The 17,340-nt window shown below is 42.6% G+C and overlaps 1 protein-coding gene across 1 annotated transcript; it reads left to right on the forward strand.

Moving 5' to 3' along the window:
* Nucleotides 1-14,196: 14,196 nt before the first annotated feature.
* Nucleotides 14,197-17,218, forward strand: LOC126561912 (potassium/sodium hyperpolarization-activated cyclic nucleotide-gated channel 2-like). Its single transcript, XM_050218281.1, has 10 exons — nucleotides 14,197-14,372; nucleotides 14,559-14,708; nucleotides 14,790-14,923; nucleotides 15,012-15,178; nucleotides 15,252-15,585; nucleotides 15,652-15,845; nucleotides 15,910-16,059; nucleotides 16,130-16,441; nucleotides 16,514-16,562; nucleotides 17,043-17,218. The coding sequence occupies exons 1-10, from the start codon at nucleotides 14,197-14,199 to the stop codon at nucleotides 17,216-17,218; spliced, it is 1,842 nt and encodes a 613-aa protein (XP_050074238.1).
* Nucleotides 17,219-17,340: the final 122 nt, after the last annotated feature.

Here is a 17,340-nt window from a genome sequence, read left to right on the forward strand (position 1 = left end):
TTGTTAAACTCTCTTCAGCAGACGGTTACGTTACAGATATGCCGATAAAGAATAGTGCACACGGGAAGACCGGGTAGCGGATATTCTATTCCGAGAAGATAAAGAATCTGAACCGTCCGATTAGCAGACAGCAGTGAAATGGAACCCAAAAAAAGGGAAAGTTACGTTCTAACTTAGCTCAGAGCGGAAAGATTTAGAGAAGGAAAGTGAGCAGCTCTGTGTCTGAATTTTCTTAGAAGGAACAAGTTCATCGAATCGATGACCAGTTTTTCCTTCTTTTGCTAGATGTAAGATACCTTTTCTGTTGTTGAATTCAATCTGAATCTGTTACTGAAAACCGTTGCTTAATGAAGCGGATATTTTCTGGTGAATTATATTATATTGTCCATGAATTGGACTTTCCTTTCATTTTGTGTGTGTGTGTGTGTGTTTGTAGAGTAATTGATTCGATTTCGGTTTTGGATTTGATTTTCTTAAAAGAAGTAACAACAATGTGGTTTATTTATTTATTTAAGTTATCATGCTGCCAACTTCATGGATAAATGTATGTTTTTGCTATAAGTTATTAATAAAACATTGATAAACAAAAAGACATTCCGCCATGAAGCGTCAGCAATATCCAATTTCTACGTGCCTTGCAAATACTTTATCTCCTTTAAAACCAATGTTCGTTTGTTTTCAAAAAACCGGAGTGAAAATGCTATTCCACCCACGGCATTTGTTTTGCTTTTCCACCCTACACAGCCTACCTTTTATCGCTGCTCTTGTTTCGCTCAAACCACATAAAGCAGACGACAACATAAAAACTAATGTTATTGGCAAAAAGGAAAACCAAACAACAACAGCAAAACTATCAGCAGAAAAACAACAAATGTACATGAACTGGAGTTGATTTTTAGTGGAAAAATCTGAGGAAAAATACACGCACACACACACCGATCCGGCACGGGGCCAACTTATGACAGATATTTTACTCTGGGGAGCAGGACAAAACCAGAAACGGTAAACACAAGAAGAAAAAAAACGACGCGTGCTGGAAATTGTTGCTGGCGTTTGCATTGCGAAACCCGGCGTACCATAAAAATATCTCTAATGAACGAGGACAAACAATAACAACCGAGTGCGACCGGTTCGGTAGAAAAGATCCATCCTTCTCGGTGTGGGTGAGAGGTGGTTTTGAAAAATTATGCTCCAGAACATGGAAAGGTGCTTTCGATAGCCGGCGGGCAGACAGGTCGGCCCGTAATGTTTTGATGGTTTGTATTTTTTCTGCCTCATCTCCCGTAACCGGTTGCGAAAGGAGTAGGGAGGAAATGGATGTTTGTCCTTGCTGTGCTGAAAGGTCAGTTCGGGACTGTTTCTATTGTCTTTCGTGTGTTTTTCGTGTTTACGGGGCTTCTCCCGGGCTTCCAATTATATGGGATAGAATAGAGAATTCTATGGTTTAAACGAATGCGCAAGAAATAGGTCAGGTAAATAATTTTGTTTGTTTTTGTTTTTCGTCTAATAATTTCAATAAATGCTATCTTTTTCTAAAACAAAATATAAAAATTGTTTGTAAACATTTAAATTACAATTAATTGGAATAATTTCCTTGTAATAATAATAAACAACGACATCATGACATTCTTGGCATAATGAAAAATATAAAAATTTCTTTGATTTTCTATTTAAAAATATCTTTTATAAATATTTATATTTTTTTCGAGCAACGGTCATATTGATAGCAGAACATATCATTATTTGTGCACTGATTGATTATCAGTTTCTAAAAAAATAACATTTTAAATATAAATAGCGATGAGGAACATTTTCATAATAATTTGTTCACAATACAAGCGTAGTTAAAAATCATGAAATATCTTGATTTGCCTTTTTTTCATAAACCGGCTGCAAATTATGTCCCAATGGCCAGTCCGTTTTAACGCAAAAATACGGTTATTTTATTCCAACGGTAGAAAATAAATAAATAACTGCAACAAAAGCATAATTGTTGCTAAAATGGGTTGTTAACTTGCTCATGATTGCAGTAACTCCACTTTCCACGCTTAACAAGAAACATTTATTATCTATTCACGCGTGTAATCGATGCAAAATGTTTTCTTTTACTATGATTTTTTTTGTTGTTCAAATGAATATTAATGCTCCCTCACAATACCGTCCAACGGCTCATTTGCTAACGAGTGTAATAAACACGCCCAATCTTATGTTTACTTTGCTGAGCATTTTTCCCTCACAAAGCGTCTTAAAGAGTCTTTTCTTATTGACTGAGGGTAGGAAAAAATTATTTCCTAAACATTCCGCTTCATAAACGTGCCTCCTTAACCTTCCATTCCACTCACAGTACGCCTCGCCTAGCCTTGTTTGCCATTCGAAGAAAACATGAATGCATAATTAATATGTTGCTTGGCAGAGTGCAGAGCGGCCCGGTCAATTGTGCCAGGCTGGTGTCTGCTCAACCACGAATAAAAGTATGACCGTACGTGGTTTGGTACAAATCGAATGTACAAGAAGCAAAGAAACGCAAAGAAAAGCTCAACATAACGTCGTACAGGACAGTGGAATGGATATGGTGGGTTCGAGTGGGTGAGGTGAAAAACAATACAAAAACCACCGACTCTATATGCCATCAGCAAATATCAGCCCCATTCCGTATGCGCCTATTTGTCTACACTTGTCTTATCACAACGTTCTACCGAAGGCAAACAAGCGACGCATCCAAGATAGCTTCTTGGTAGATCTGTAAGGTACGCACCACCCTCCCGGCCACCAGGATCCTCTTCCCCTTGTCACCATGAAAAGTGAGAAAAAAATACATAGAAAAGGCTAAAAGATTTAATTCTTTTTTTCCTCTTTCGACCTTATCCCTGAGAGGCTGTGTGCAGAATTTGCGTTCAAGTGGATGTGTGCGGATAGGAAGTATGCCAACCGTCAGTGGCAAACAGTGAGCACGAGGGCACGTTAAGCCGCTCCCGGGGCAGATCGGCACAGTAAACATTACGGCGCAGATGTACTTGCAAAACGAGCCCGGTTTAGGCCAAGTGCCGGCTGAAATAATGCGACGCAGGTAATTAAAACGTTTAACCAAAGATTAGATAAGTCTATGGTGAAGCGTGGTAAAGATGCTTCAAAGCCCCCTGCTACGTAATAATGCCCTCCAAGAATCTATTGTTGTCGACCTTTTCGGTGCACAAGTTTTCCATCGAGGGCTGGCTTCAAAGAATCAGCTACGTTCCCTCGGCTGCTAAGCTTAAGGCTTAATTTCTTGATCACTTTTCAACTTTTCCTTCGAAATGTGAGCGCTGAAAAAGTTACGTTAGAATGTTTTTTTTTTTTTTTTGCTACTGTCTGTGCACGTTCCACGAAAGCAACAGGTGGCCACAGTACGGTGAAACTCGTCCAAAATTTTGTTCGTGCTTGCTTACAATTTTGCCCAAAACTCTACAGTGAACGTAGACCGGCGGATGGTATCGCCACGTACAACTAGTTGAAACGAAAGGGAAGAAATACTTTACAGATATTTTACTTGAACAACAGTTAGGCGCCCGAACACTCAACCTGGGCAATGTTTTGTTTTCCCTGTTGTAATGAAAAACGTCCCACACCGGAACAAATCGCATGTAAATCGCACGTTACATCCGTGTGTGCGTGTGAGTTTTCTTGGAAAATTTGTTGTTGAAAATGATTTATTACACGAGTTCGTCAAAAACTCGTTGCCACCTAATTCGCTGATGTAAAGTATCGCTTACATGGCACCGGTTTTTTTTTTCTCTTCCCTTTGGATAAACCAACTTTCAGTTGGCAACAGGAACTGTTGAGCGACCATTAAGCGCCTAATTATAACTACGCTTGTTCGCCATTTTGTGCCCATTATTTTATTAACCATGCTTCTTTTAGCCGAATGCACCTTCCAGTCTTCAGCTATGAAATTATTACCAAACCGTTATACCCGGGCTGCCCGTTTGTGGAGACCCAAAGTTAATTACGTTACTGCTGATACACCATCGCCAGTGACCCTGTCTCCAGGGTCCTTTCCCCCGGCACCATTCATCCATCCCGTCCCGTTTGTTCGGCTAATGGAACCAATGTTCACCACTTGCACAAACGCTAGCGGCATTTAGCGAGCATAAAGCGTACAACATTTTGAGCGCCGAACCAAAAAAAAAGCTTTCACTCGAGGGATCCGAGATTTCAGCGTTCGGCGTGTTGGCTTCAAGCTTGCTGGTGACCTTTCTTGGTGTGCGGTACAAGGTGTTGACGGTGAACGTTGGCAAGCGTACCAGCCGAAGGGATTCATGTGTATTTGGAGTTTAAAATTAATAGCAAATTTTAAGCTGTTTGATTCAGTGGAAATGTAATGAATGCTTCATCGATTATGATTAATTGACTAATTCTCTGATGGTGGTATTTTCTACGATTCGCGTATTCTACGATATCAAAGAAGCTGGTTCTGTCAATGCCCTTTGAGCTTGTGTAACTGATTGTTGTTTAACTGGTTAAGAAACAGGAAAATCACGTAATGTTAATAATATCTTAATTAATAATAGATAATACAATAATAATTTTTTTTAGGATCTTTCTATTTACTTTGCTGTAAAGAAATATCTGATTTTTTACTAAAAAGCAAAGAAACTGTATGATTGCTTCTTGTTGATGTTCGATATTGGCCGTAAGAGGTTCGCCAGTGATCTTATTTTTTGCCCCATATCGATGCTGTTCTAGGAAGTCCCCCGAGAACACTTGGTTTGTTCAAGCACGTGACTCACGATTTCTTCGACCCTCTATGTCTGAATGCCCTATTTTATTCGTCGGTCAGGTCATTGTATTTTATGGTAAAGATGGAGTAGTGTTCAGTTGTCTAGAACCCCTTCTGAGAATTAAAGATCCTACAGCAGTTCTAAGATTGCGGCAGATAGGCCATTAAGTTTGCTGCCTTACTTTATTATTATGAGTTTGTATTTTTATTTTTAAATTTGTTTTACGAGGCACATAATTGTCCTTTTTTGCAAAAAAAAAAATTACTCTGATGTTTTATGAATGTTTAAAAAAGCATGTTTTAAAGCAAATATTCGTTTCTCTGTCTGTAAATATATAGACTGTTTCAGCAAAACTTAAACTATGAGAAATAATCAATAAATCAATACACTCGAAACAACTTAAGTGTTTGCTAAAGACGCCTGTAAATCTAAACTAATCCTTGATCCCCATGCTTCTAGGAAACTGCTCAGAACAAATCGGTAAACATCCACGCTTTTGGTTCCATCTTGATTACCCTTCTTGATAGTATGAGAAAAAGGGAGAAAACAAAAATCGCTCCACATTCCGCTCGACGAACGCAATGCCAACGATGCACCGGCGTAAAGTCCATCGACTTTGGGCATCTATCAACGGGCGCTGTAAATGCCCCTCGTGGTGCATTAAACGTCGAGACGGCGGTTAAAGGCAAGATTGAGCGTGCGAAGCGGCAGGCCAAGGCCAGTCGAGTACGCCGCCTGCACCGTTCCATCATGTTCCATCATGGCCATGTTGTTTACGAGTTTACGATGAGTGAACGGGTCGGTGCAATAATTGCAACATGTCGGAACCGTTTGTGCTTCGGTGTTGGGGTTCGTGAACGAGATTGCTGCCGGTGCGATGTGCGAGTGTGTATGCATATTTGTTTACGTGTTGTTTCGATTTCGATTGATTTTCAAAAAAAAAAAAAAACTCCGTCCCGGAGTTTGTCGTGCTGCTGAGGAGCAAATGATGAGTGGCACTAGGAAATGGAATATGCGATGGCTTGCAAGCCTTTTTCTCTCTCTCATCATCCAGCTAGCCCGATGCAGTAGATTTTTCTGGTTAAGTGAAGTGTTTATTTGCAGTATAAATTTATTACAAATGTCCAGAGCGTCGGACAGCTCGGCTCGAACCGTCGTATGTGTCGAGAGCAATTAGTTGAACTGCATTTGATTGAAATGCTCCATCAGTCATAATTATATCCTGCAGCTGGGACAAACTCATTCAATCAAAATGGTTCATTACTGTCTAGTGCAACATACAGTCGAACACTTTGATCAATCAACTTTAACGTTACGTTATACAAATTAGATATCGTTAAAAAAAGTGGCTCCATTTCACAGCACTTCAAGCTTAATGGAGAGCATTAACTTTACAACGCTCTCCTCGACCTACAATGTAACGAATCGTTCGCGTGTGACGCAGTTCGTACGCCCTGGTTGACTTGGGAAAGATTGCAATACGTGGCGTTAAAGTCCTACGCAAACTCATAAATGGCAAACCATAAAGTTATTGTCAACAGCGTGAATCCATATATGATGATTCATTAGGAAATAAACCTAAAAGCTCTCGCAAAACGATATCTAGACGATGGACGATGTACGATGAAGGCAATGAATTAAATGTTGTCCAGCAAAGATGAGTTTTCAACAGCAAATGTGGAGCATTTTACAGCACCGGGTAGGACTTAAACTCCGTTCTTGTCGTGCGAAGACCTGCGCAATAAATAATTACTTATTTTATTGCTCGTAAAAATGTTTCTTTTCCGAATATTAATTAAGGATTTTTATCTAAACATTAATAAAACATAAGACTTGTTAAAAATACTTCTAAAAATCAAGGTAAATGATAGGATAATAATTTTCATCACTTTCGATGCGCATTCCGAAACGTGCGTAACATTTAAGTTGCACCAAAACTTTGCTACTAAAAATACATTTCCAGCCCAAAACAAACAGCAGGCATCTTATTAATGAATCATCTTATTAACTACGACCCGACCCGCTTGTTTACTTACATACATTCTATTAATAAACAAAACTCATAAATTAAGCTTATATTTAGTTCAGGGAAAAATTTTCCACCCATTTTGCAAGTTGGTTGAACCTAAATAAACACTAACGGACACACCCATTCGGGGACATCTTTTGCATATTTGTGTTGCCAGTATTCGATACCAAGTTGAAGTCATAATTGGCCTTCGTAACAGCAAAGTGGGTCAATATTTACGTTATGTTATGAAGAGCGAAGGTTTGGTGCTTGAAAAGTAAGGCCGACTTGTTCAAACAAAGCTCAAGTTCAATGTGAAATTAGCTCGTTAGGAACTTTTTGTTTGTTAGAAAAAACCGTGTTTTTAAAAACGGTTTTTTTTTTACACAATTTGTTCAATATTTTGTTAGCAAAAATAATTCTCGAACAAGACCATCTTTTTTCTTTTATATGAAACAAGAAAGAAAAATGTGTCCCTTTGCTGAATAAAACTTTCTACAGCATCCAGCATATCATTTCATCTGCACATGCCAAACACGCTAGTTTACTTAACACTGCACCTGACACCTGAAAGGATTCAGTTATGCCAGTTTCCGACCGTGTTCTCTTTTTTCTTCCCGGGAATAGCGAACGGAAATGGTACCTGTCAGCTGGAAGAAAATGGGATGCTCAACTTTCAACCCCCATTGTCGCTATCACGACAGGACACTTCATTGGTTACAGGAGTGGTTGGTAAACTCTTACTTTCTCCGGTGAAAAGTTTACTTGCACTTTCCTGCTCTTTTTTTCCTTACCTGCTTGTGTCGCTAGCGTCAACATGAAAAATGGAACGTCAGGAAGTAGAGAACACGAGATTGCCAGGTTTCGCTCGCTAAGGGCTGGTGACATAATTTTGCGCTCCCGTCTAAAGGCATCCCCACGATTAGTTATGCGCCGTTTGTTTTGTGCAGTGTATCGTGGGTGGGGAGGAGTTCGAGCATCATCTCGCTAAACTAAGCGTGAAAATCGATAGTAAGGATGACGCAGCATGCATCGTGCAATGGGCAAATAAAAAAGGATGTCAAAAAGTTACAGTTACTGGCAGTAAGCAATCGAGCAAAGCCTCACATGAGTACGAAGCAGTCTAGACTTCAAGCGGTTAACGTATCACGTGCTTCAATAAACAGTTCATCGAAAACGTTTCATAAAATATCATCTTCAACGTGCGTCATTTGTTCCTGGTATATGGTTGACTTTTCATAGACTATCCCTGACTATGCTGTGACTTTTAACCTTCCACCTATGGACGCTTTCTCATCCTCTGATCTTGATAGCAAAAACGATGATAAATGAGCGTCGCGTGGTTTAACTTATGCCAACCCATGACGCCTTACTTACTCTTTTTTCTACCAATAAACGGTGGGAAAATTGTTTCCATCACTCTCCTGGGGAGATTCCGTCACAACAAGACGCGAGAAAAATGGAAATAAACAGAAGGGCGAAAGGAAAAAACACCCTCCCCCCCCCAAAACACACAGCAAAGAGAGCCACCGGGTGGTGAGGAAATGAGCCACGGTCGATTATGTGCCTGCGCGTGACATTTACGAGACGTTTTGATTAATTTGCGAAATTAGGAAGCCTTTTATCACCATCGCTTTCTGCAAGACAATCAAACGGCGCGCCCGGTGGGAAATGATGAATGAATCATGTGAAGTGTGCTGTAACACCGCTCAAACGATCAATTTACGATCGCGGTCGGGTATTAAGGTTTATGTTTGCTTTTATGTGACTTTCAAACGAAGTAAGAAAGTGATGAGAAGGGAAACAAGAGGAACAAGTTTTCTCCGCCGACTATAAACGAGTGATAGGGGGGTTCCGTTTATTGGTGCGTTTTTATTAGCTTAATGACTCATTCAAGCAGAAGGTGTTGCGTCTTGTTGCTTTTTTTTGTGTGTGTGTGCTGTAAATGACTAATTCATGACAGGAAGCATCTTGCTGTACAACGATGTCTAACACAATACCGTGCCTTGATAGCTTTAGCACACTTGCCTCTGGTCCGATTCCGAGGGTATACATTTACAAACCATTGCTCTCGTTGGATCGTCGCGTGGCATGCGATGCACGTGAGCTGACTTGTGTCGAAAATCCAATCAAAATATCTATACCATCTACCCACGGACACCTCCCATATCTTGATCACTATCACACTGGGTGTGTTTGTGTGTGTGTGTGTGTGTTCGTGTGCCTGTATACACTCATTGCTTCTCAAAGCTGATGCTGACAACACGTTGTACAAAAAGCGATCTGTTTGTGCAGAGACAGCCAAACAGCATGCACCGATGTTGGGGCGTGATATACGGGACGAGCATCGTGATAGCGTACACACAAACACCCAAAAACTGTAACGGTGGATCCGTGTTTGGAGAACGTGTTTAAGCGCGTGTTATGAGCGGGCGAAAGGTTTCTAGCAGAAACTAGCACCCTGTACGCTGGTGCCGTCAAACTTCCGCCTGTTGATGTTGATGTTGATCGTTTTTATATTTTTTCCTGCACTACATCCGGCGAGGTGGGACGTTTTGTTCTAGCGGCTTGTTTGCACTACACGACAAGGATTGTAATTGGAATGGTTTTATAAAGTGGCTTCTCAAATGTTTGATACAGTTCCAATGTACCAGGAATTGATTCACTGTTAAGCAAACAAACACGATACGTTTTTAATAGTTTGTAGCTTTTGTTTTTCGCCCCTCCGCTACTCAAACACGGCACGTTTCATTTTGTGTTTTGCTCCAACTGTCTTTTACTAGCGACAGGCAACACACAACACACAATCTTTCAGTAATCAAAACCGTCGACAGCATATCAACACATCAGCATCAGCTGGTACAGTTGATAATTCGTTAGTACACAACGCAACCGCTTAAACAGTCGACATGATTCAGTGGGGAAGTTTTTATTGTTAGATTTTTCTATTTTTTGGCTTATTATCTTATCTAAACTACCGTTAGATGCTTCAAACAAACCTCACATGCCACTGCAGAGATCAGTTCACACGCACATTCTATTGCTTACTTGCAATGCTTCACGCTCAACGGTTGCAACCGAAACTATCCGTACGCAGCCATTTAACTAACGTACGCAGCCGCACACAGAGTAAACAAACCGAAATCAACCTCTTCCGCCATGACGATCGTTACACAACGCGTGCTGCTGATCAGCTGGCGACTCGCCCACGCCAAATTAGCGTCAAAGTGAGGATCACAACACACACACACACATACACTTATTTATGCTCACTTTCTAGTCACCGATGCCGCAGACGCTCGTACACGTAACGTTTCGTGTTCGCTTACATCACAAAAAGTGAACCCATTTTACACGCACGATCAAGATCAAGGACGCCTGTGGGTGGATGGGTACGCAACGCTACGGTTTCATGCGCACACGCACCACATCACAACTGGCTGGTACACGAACCTGAAAGCCTGCAAGTGCCCGTCTTCAACCGGAGGAGGGCTGATAACACATCGACACTCGTGCCCGCTCTCGAGTGCACTGTGGCACAGTGTTCGGGTATGCTCACCGCAAGTCAAACCCGCCCGGATGGATGCCTCTCAAGGCTAATAATCATCATCTTCGCTGCTCACGGTTGCACGAACCCCAGAAGCTGTGGACACGAGAACCGAGAGCAAAGCTAGAGATGGTAGATAAGCAGCATCATTGATAGGGGGAGAGGATGAAGCAAGCACATAATCTGGAGCAAACCCCACCCTGGGGTATGGGGTATGAATTACTATCATAATGTTTCATCTATCTTTCAAACGATGCAGTGTGCGGTGGCAATGATTCCCAGCTGCTGATAACGGATCGGGCGTTGCTGAAATGGAACGGGGCGGCAAGAGTTTCGGTGGCCTTCCGAGGTTGGAAAAGATCAACATTTAACACCCACCCGAGGCACACCGAAATGAATTCCATCATTGACCATTGCCTCGACGACAATGGTTATCGACCGGTGTTAGGTTAGGAGATTTCAAATCTATTGCTTCCATCAAAACCGGTAACGACAATGGCGCCTCGGTTTTGTCCTGTCCTGCAAACGAGGCGGCTGATGATTATGATCTTACCGCCAGCATGACGAATGACACTAGGTCGTGGGAGTTCCAATCCCCCCCCCCCCCCTCCTGCGGTGGAAGAAAACTGCGTGGCAAATAATAATGGCGTGGTGCTGATGCAGTAGTTCTGCAATAAAGATGGTGGAATTTAAACAAATTATTTCCAATTTAAGCTTTACGTTTGCGTTATGAAGCGAGTAATGGATGGGGTTTGACATTTCAAAATTACTTTACAATTGGAATGGCGACAAGACAGTAAGATGAACAAATAGCTCTTTGTTTTCTGCAACCCTTTTTCTTTTTTCTTCTCTTGAAGTGTAAAGTCTCAAGTCTGTGAATGTTGAGAATTTTAATCGAAGCAAGCAATAATCTGAGCCATCTCTTACTTATTACGCGAGTGAATATTTGACTTTGAGTGACCTAAAACTTTAGGAAGACTTTTCGTGCGATGTATTGTAACTCAATGAGATGGTTGATAATTTTAAACCATGTGGAAATTTAATGCTGTTTTCGCCCTTATATTTTTTTTATTCATTACATAAAATAACTGCGGAATGGTCTCATCAAATAAATAAGACTGACAATCATGGCTCTTTTTTCATTCCTATTTGTGTACACCTTTCTATAAATCAATCACACAAAAAACGGGTGAAAATCGAATGCCTAATGGCCAAAATGGGTTCTTCACACAGTAGGACTGAGGTTCCATCTGGGCCGTTCCCCTGTAGTGTGAGCTGACTGAGCTTAGTAAGGTATTCGATGGACGGCATGGCCTAGAAAGTCATTAAGCCAAGAAATTTTGATTTCCACAAGCCAAAAGCCGCAGACGATAGAACAGTAGCAACTTCTTTTTCAAAACTATCGGTATTCAACCATTTAAATTTATTCATTTTAGTATCAGTTACGATGATTACAATATTTACTATTTTATTTTCATATCACTTAACCAAATATTAGCACTCCAGGCCAGGACTTTACACCGAAATCAAAAATGCAAAATCTTAACGTACCTTAATGTAGTTTTATGAAACATGAGGATCGTTTTTCTCCTTATTATAGCTTTTATTGTCTAAAATATTTTAACACAATTATAGAGATATTAAAAATTCAAAAATTCAAACCAAAACATTTGAACAGAAAACTAAAAAAATAAATTTCACTTAAAAATAATAGGCACTGCGCTGATGAACTCGAATGAAAGGTGAAGAAAAGCTTTTAAGGGTGACCTACCTCGCAACCTTAGACTACTGGGTACTGGAACTCAGCATGTGAAGGCCTACCAATATATTGCAACGTGTAATAAAACAGAAGTTTATTTTGAAAAGCCCCCTGCTGCATCAACTATCGCATTCGTATCAAACACCTGAAATACGCACCGCCCAACGATGAAGCCTCGGTCGCTTGATAAACTAGGCTTTATGGTTCAACCACTTCAGAGGCTTCACAGGCATCTAACGCCACTACGTAGGTAATGGGGTTCTCCTATGCACACCCGTACCAGCCACCCAACTCTTGATGGCTTTTCTACTGTCATGTATCGTTTCTGTCCCGCCTGTACCAACATACACTCCCACCCTCCCTCCCTGCCAATGGAAAATGGCTTTAAACGCATTTACTTTACCTGGCAGAACGGAAATGAGACTCGGTTGATTCGCTAGGTTTTTCACAGACACAATAAACGAGTTTGCCCTTTTTGCTAGCATTTTTCCCCCAACAAACTGATGGTCGGACGGAAACTGATTTGGGATAAAACCAGAAAGCTGGTGAAGAGTGTTAATGGCATATGGCCAGGTAGGTTGGGTGGTGGTGTGGCCTGGAAAGCAAGGTTAGAGCTAACCCTTTTTCGGTAGATTGTTTTTGTATGGCTAATAGATTGATAGTAGGGCAAAGTGAACGTACTACGGTGAACCTGCGCGTGCAGACAATGATCCGGATGTTTTTACAACTGTTGAATTCACCCTGGGGAGAAATTTGGGGAATTGTTTTGTGCTGCTTAGAAATCCAATTATATCTGCACAATCATTTTGTCATGCCTGGTGTATTCGCTAAAGGACATATATTTTAATTATGCATGCGTTATCGATATTTTCAACCTTGTTTCTCTTTACTACAAAAAACACAGTCTGAGAGTTCCCGAAATCTAAAATGAAACACGAAAACAAAGACGGCATTCCTAACAACCTAATCTCGCCCTTTTTTTCAAATTCTTCACGCTCGCTCGTTATGAATATTGGAAAACGCTTGCATAAAGGAAAAATCAGGCCTTTTTCAACGCATCCCTTTCCGTTATAAGCCGCGTTAACGAGTTCGTTCAGAAATTCCACATCAACGCTGCTGGCGTGCCCAAAGACGGTAAGAGTTTTCTTCACCTGTTTTTCATTAAAATTTCACTACGCTTTTTGCGCAAGAAGACGCGTTATGTATCCTTGAGCATCCGAAGCAAACCAGCACGAGCCGGAGAGACAAGGAAATTTGCTGCTTTAAAAGTGAGCTTCAGCTCGTTCACCAGTTCATTTCCTGGCACCTTTGCGCCATTCCTGGGCGGACGCCCAAAGCCTGCCGAAAAGGGGCAGAAACCGTAAGGGATCAAAGGATCGTTGATATGCTGGCAAAAATTGACTAATGAAAATCACAACCCCAGAGGCTAATTAACCTCGCTCCGGAGAGTATGGGAAGGTGCACGGAGTGTGGCTGCAGTTGTACGGGAGTATTTTCTTCGGTGCGGTTTTTCTACCGGGCCTGACGTTTTCAGCTGTTCCGAGAATGTACCTTGAGGAGCTAAGGTACAGGTGTAAAAGAGTGGCGCATGCCCTTCCAAGAAACCGAGTACTATTTCAATCTGTTCACCTTTGCGTGCTGGGAAGATTTGAAGCCTAATTGAATTAGGATAAAAGGGGGCGAAAGTTCGCGACTCCGTGGACTCAAATCTGCTGATGGTGTTAACGATACACCGGGCTGTAATCGCGGTCATGAACTTTTTATTGAGAAAGATGGTGGTTTAGGAATGGCAAAAGTTGCCCTCAATTAATCAATTCGATTTAACACTCGAAATTGCTAGATTAGACTTGAGTACGTAATAAAAGAAGGAGTATTTTTGGTGCATATGTAACGTATACGTGAAAAAACGTTTAATTTAAATCTCTCTGGTACACTTGCTCATCTCCCTATTGGCGCGATTCCGTCAGTAGGCTTTGATCACAGTTTTACTTTGCACTCAACTCAACTGATCCTCGAGGGATAGTAGTGGAAAAAAAAGGTACAACCAAGATTTGGCCGCTTTTAATAGATTCCATAGAACCTCTCGAGGGAAGAAGAAGAATTTTCTCAACCGAATGAATTAGCAATGAGCAAAAGCCGAAGCTCGAACGCTGCCACCAACGCACCGGAACACCCAAAGGAAATAATGTCCGGCCGTGGTCGTGGAAAAGGTAATCGGAATTTTCCATCACACAACTGCACCGTGAACCATGACGTAGACCTGGTAAAGTTGCTTCTATCTGCTGACTCCATCCCACACAGGTAAGTTGGCAAATGAGTGGTAAGATAGGTTCCCCAGCGGTGGTATTCTTTACTTTGCTTTTAATGGAACCCTACGGATGGATGGAACGAATGATGGGACGGTGGATGTGGTAGAGACGATTTCTATCTGAAGTACGCACGGTGTAATTATGGTGGTATAATTTCGCCCTCTCATTCCTTTTGCAGAATTGCCCGATGGTGGCGTCGACTTTGTCTGATCGATCATCATAGCCCCGTAACGAGATTCGTTTTTCGCAGCGATACGGCAATAAAGCGTGAAATGTCACGCCAGCTCACGTACCATCCGGGCACGATACATCCTCTGAGCTACTTCCGGTGAGTGTGTGGCGTTGCCAGTCGGTTTGCTAATTAGATGACACAAATGGCGCTCGGTATCGTCCGGTGTTCTCGTTGCAGGTTCGCCTGGGAGTGTCTGATGATAGTGACGTTCGTGACCGCATTTCTGCTGATCCCTTACGATGTAACGTTTCTGTTCCAGGTGGGCGATTACTATCCCTTCACCGCCTTTCACATGGTACTGTTGGGCACGGGTAGGTCGTGTTTTTTCTTCTTCTTCTAAAGCTTTCGCCACACGAGACTTTGTTTGCTCAATCTCTAGTATGTATCGTTGCTGGACAGATTTCATTTGCCTGCTCGACGTGATGATAACCTTTTACAGCGGCACCTACCAGCGGCGTACCCAGCAGGTGAATCTTGACCTGAAACGCATCCGGAAGGGATATCTGCGCATGTGGTTTTGGATCGACGTCATCAGCTCTGCACCGGATCCGCTGATAACGAGACTCGTACGTTGACATTGCTTAAATCAAACATACAATCAAAGACACGATAACCTTGCATCTTCCCCGGGCACGGCAGGTTCCTCCCAACACGCTCGACAACTCGCTCGTTTACTGTCTGCACCGCCTGGACTATCATCCCGGCTGTCTGTGGGATCTGTGGAGTTTGATGTCGGTGATTAAAATCTTCCGCTTTCGGACGCTGCTGCGATACATTCGGAATCTTTGCGAGCGGTTTGGGCTGCGCCGCAACGTTATTAAGTTCATCACCATTCTTGCCACGGTGCTGACCGTGTTTCACTGGAGTGCTTGTTTGATGTTTATGGTGCTGCGATTATCGCAAGGTACCGATCCGGCCCACGTGGACGAACGATCCTGGTCGCAGAAGATACCGTTTTGGAATCAAACTTCTTGTAAGGGAATTCTTGCTCTCCTTTGAGGGCTATTATTTTAGGACTCCTCCAATCGTTTTCTTCCAGTTGTTCGCTATTTGGAGTGTTCCTATCGAACTCTGTATACAGTCACGCACATCACACACGACTTCAACGAATCCATGACCTACGACGACATGCTGATGTCCCTTATCTATACCATCAGTGGCTACATACTGAAGATTTACCTGTTGGCCGAGTTGCTTATTTTTATACGCATCCTGTTCTCCAGCACAAGCAAGGTAAGGTACCAGAAGGCTCCCCACGTTTGTTTACCTTATGGTAATTACGTTTTCCCATTTCCAGTACCACGAATATCGCTACGAGCTGAGTAATTATATGCGCCACGAACAATTACCTGCCGCGCTGCAAAAGCAAGTCTTGGATTTCTATGACTTTCGCCATCCGAAGATTTACAGCCGCTGGTCACTGATCCGGACGGTGCTAGGGGAGCAGGTGAACCAGCAGGTTGCCTTGCCAACAACACGGCAATATGTTTACGTTCAAATTTGTATCTCACTTGCAGCTTTACGGAGAGCTGAGGATGGAAATTCTTGGACCACTGATGCGAAGCTGTCCACTGTTTCGTGCCACCTTTACCGATCAACAGCTGACGGCACTGGCGCTCGGGATGAAGTTTCAGCTGTACATGAAGAATGATATTATTGCCCGATGGGAAGGCGTTGCAAACGGTCCCGGTGATGAAAGCAACTGGAATATGGTGTTTATTGTCACGGGAACGGTGGCCGTCTACACGAGCAGCTGGAAGGAAGTGTTGCATCTCGAGAATGGTGAGCATTTCGGTGAATTTCAGCTACTGTTCGATGCAGGCACGGTGGTAAGTTGAGTGGTATTAGGGAATGTAATAATGATACGCTTCCGGTAACGTGGTGCCAATTCTCTCTGCTAGAAATTTCCCAACTTGGTCGCGGTGGAAAATACGGAACTGTACACGCTGTGTAAGTATATTGGGTGGGTGTTTCTGCGGAACAGTGCCATATCTTGTAAGTTCCATTTACCAATGCAATCGTACATCGTTCCCGTGAAAAAAAAGGATATTAACCATCGTCGTGAGTGACAACAAGTCGGTGCAAATCTTTTTCCCACATTTTCCTTCACCCAAATGCCATGCAACGTGATTGCATTTTCCAATGGCGCAGCAGTTTATTAACCTTTTTTGCCAAGACATCCGGCATGCATCAACGGCAAAACGATGCACTTCTCTCCCGTGCGAATCCGCTTGCCGAACGAATTTCCTGTTCCTGGTGGTGGTGGTGATGGTAAAATCCAATTCTGCCGCCACACGCGGGCGCGCACATTGGAAGCATTACCACCTGGGAAATAAAACATGCTTGCCTAAGGGGGAAGCGGGCTCGGGCTCGGAATGGCAATTGCAATTGAAATACTTTTCGTGTCATTTCACGCTCACGCGCAAACAGCCCGGGACTGGCTGGACCGATTCCTGCGACCGTACCCAACGCTTCGCCGGAATCTAATCGACCTGGCAACCGAGCAGCTACACCAGATGCAACAGATGCAGCGTGGCACGGTACTAGAAACGCTAGAAAATGTCGAGACGGTACGACTGCAGCACCGATCACGTGAGACCGAGTGAAAGTGTACCGGTGGAAAGTTTTTCCTCGAGTGTCGAAGCTTCCGGCCATGGAGGACAATCAATCATTTCCGGCACCGGGCCAGGGTTTTAAACAGTAGGTCGATTTTTATACAATTTTACCC

The sequence above is a fragment of the Anopheles maculipalpis genome, chromosome 3RL (assembly GCF_943734695.1).
Source record: "Anopheles maculipalpis chromosome 3RL, idAnoMacuDA_375_x, whole genome shotgun sequence".
Lineage (NCBI taxonomy): Eukaryota > Metazoa > Arthropoda > Insecta > Diptera > Culicidae > Anopheles > Anopheles maculipalpis.

What these genes read in the sequence shown, in the direction of transcription:
- LOC126561912 (XM_050218281.1), top strand. Translation starts at nt 14,197, where the DNA reads ATGAGCAAAAGCCGAAGCTCGAACGCTGCCACCAACGCACCGGAACAC. An exon ending in CATCCTCTGAGCTACTTCCG is followed by an intron (nt 14,709 to 14,789) that starts GTGAGTGTGTGG and finishes TTCTCGTTGCAG; the next exon opens with GTTCGCCTGGGAGTGTCTGA. An exon ending in ATCCGCTGATAACGAGACTC is followed by an intron (nt 15,179 to 15,251) that starts GTACGTTGACAT and finishes CGGGCACGGCAG; the next exon opens with GTTCCTCCCAACACGCTCGA.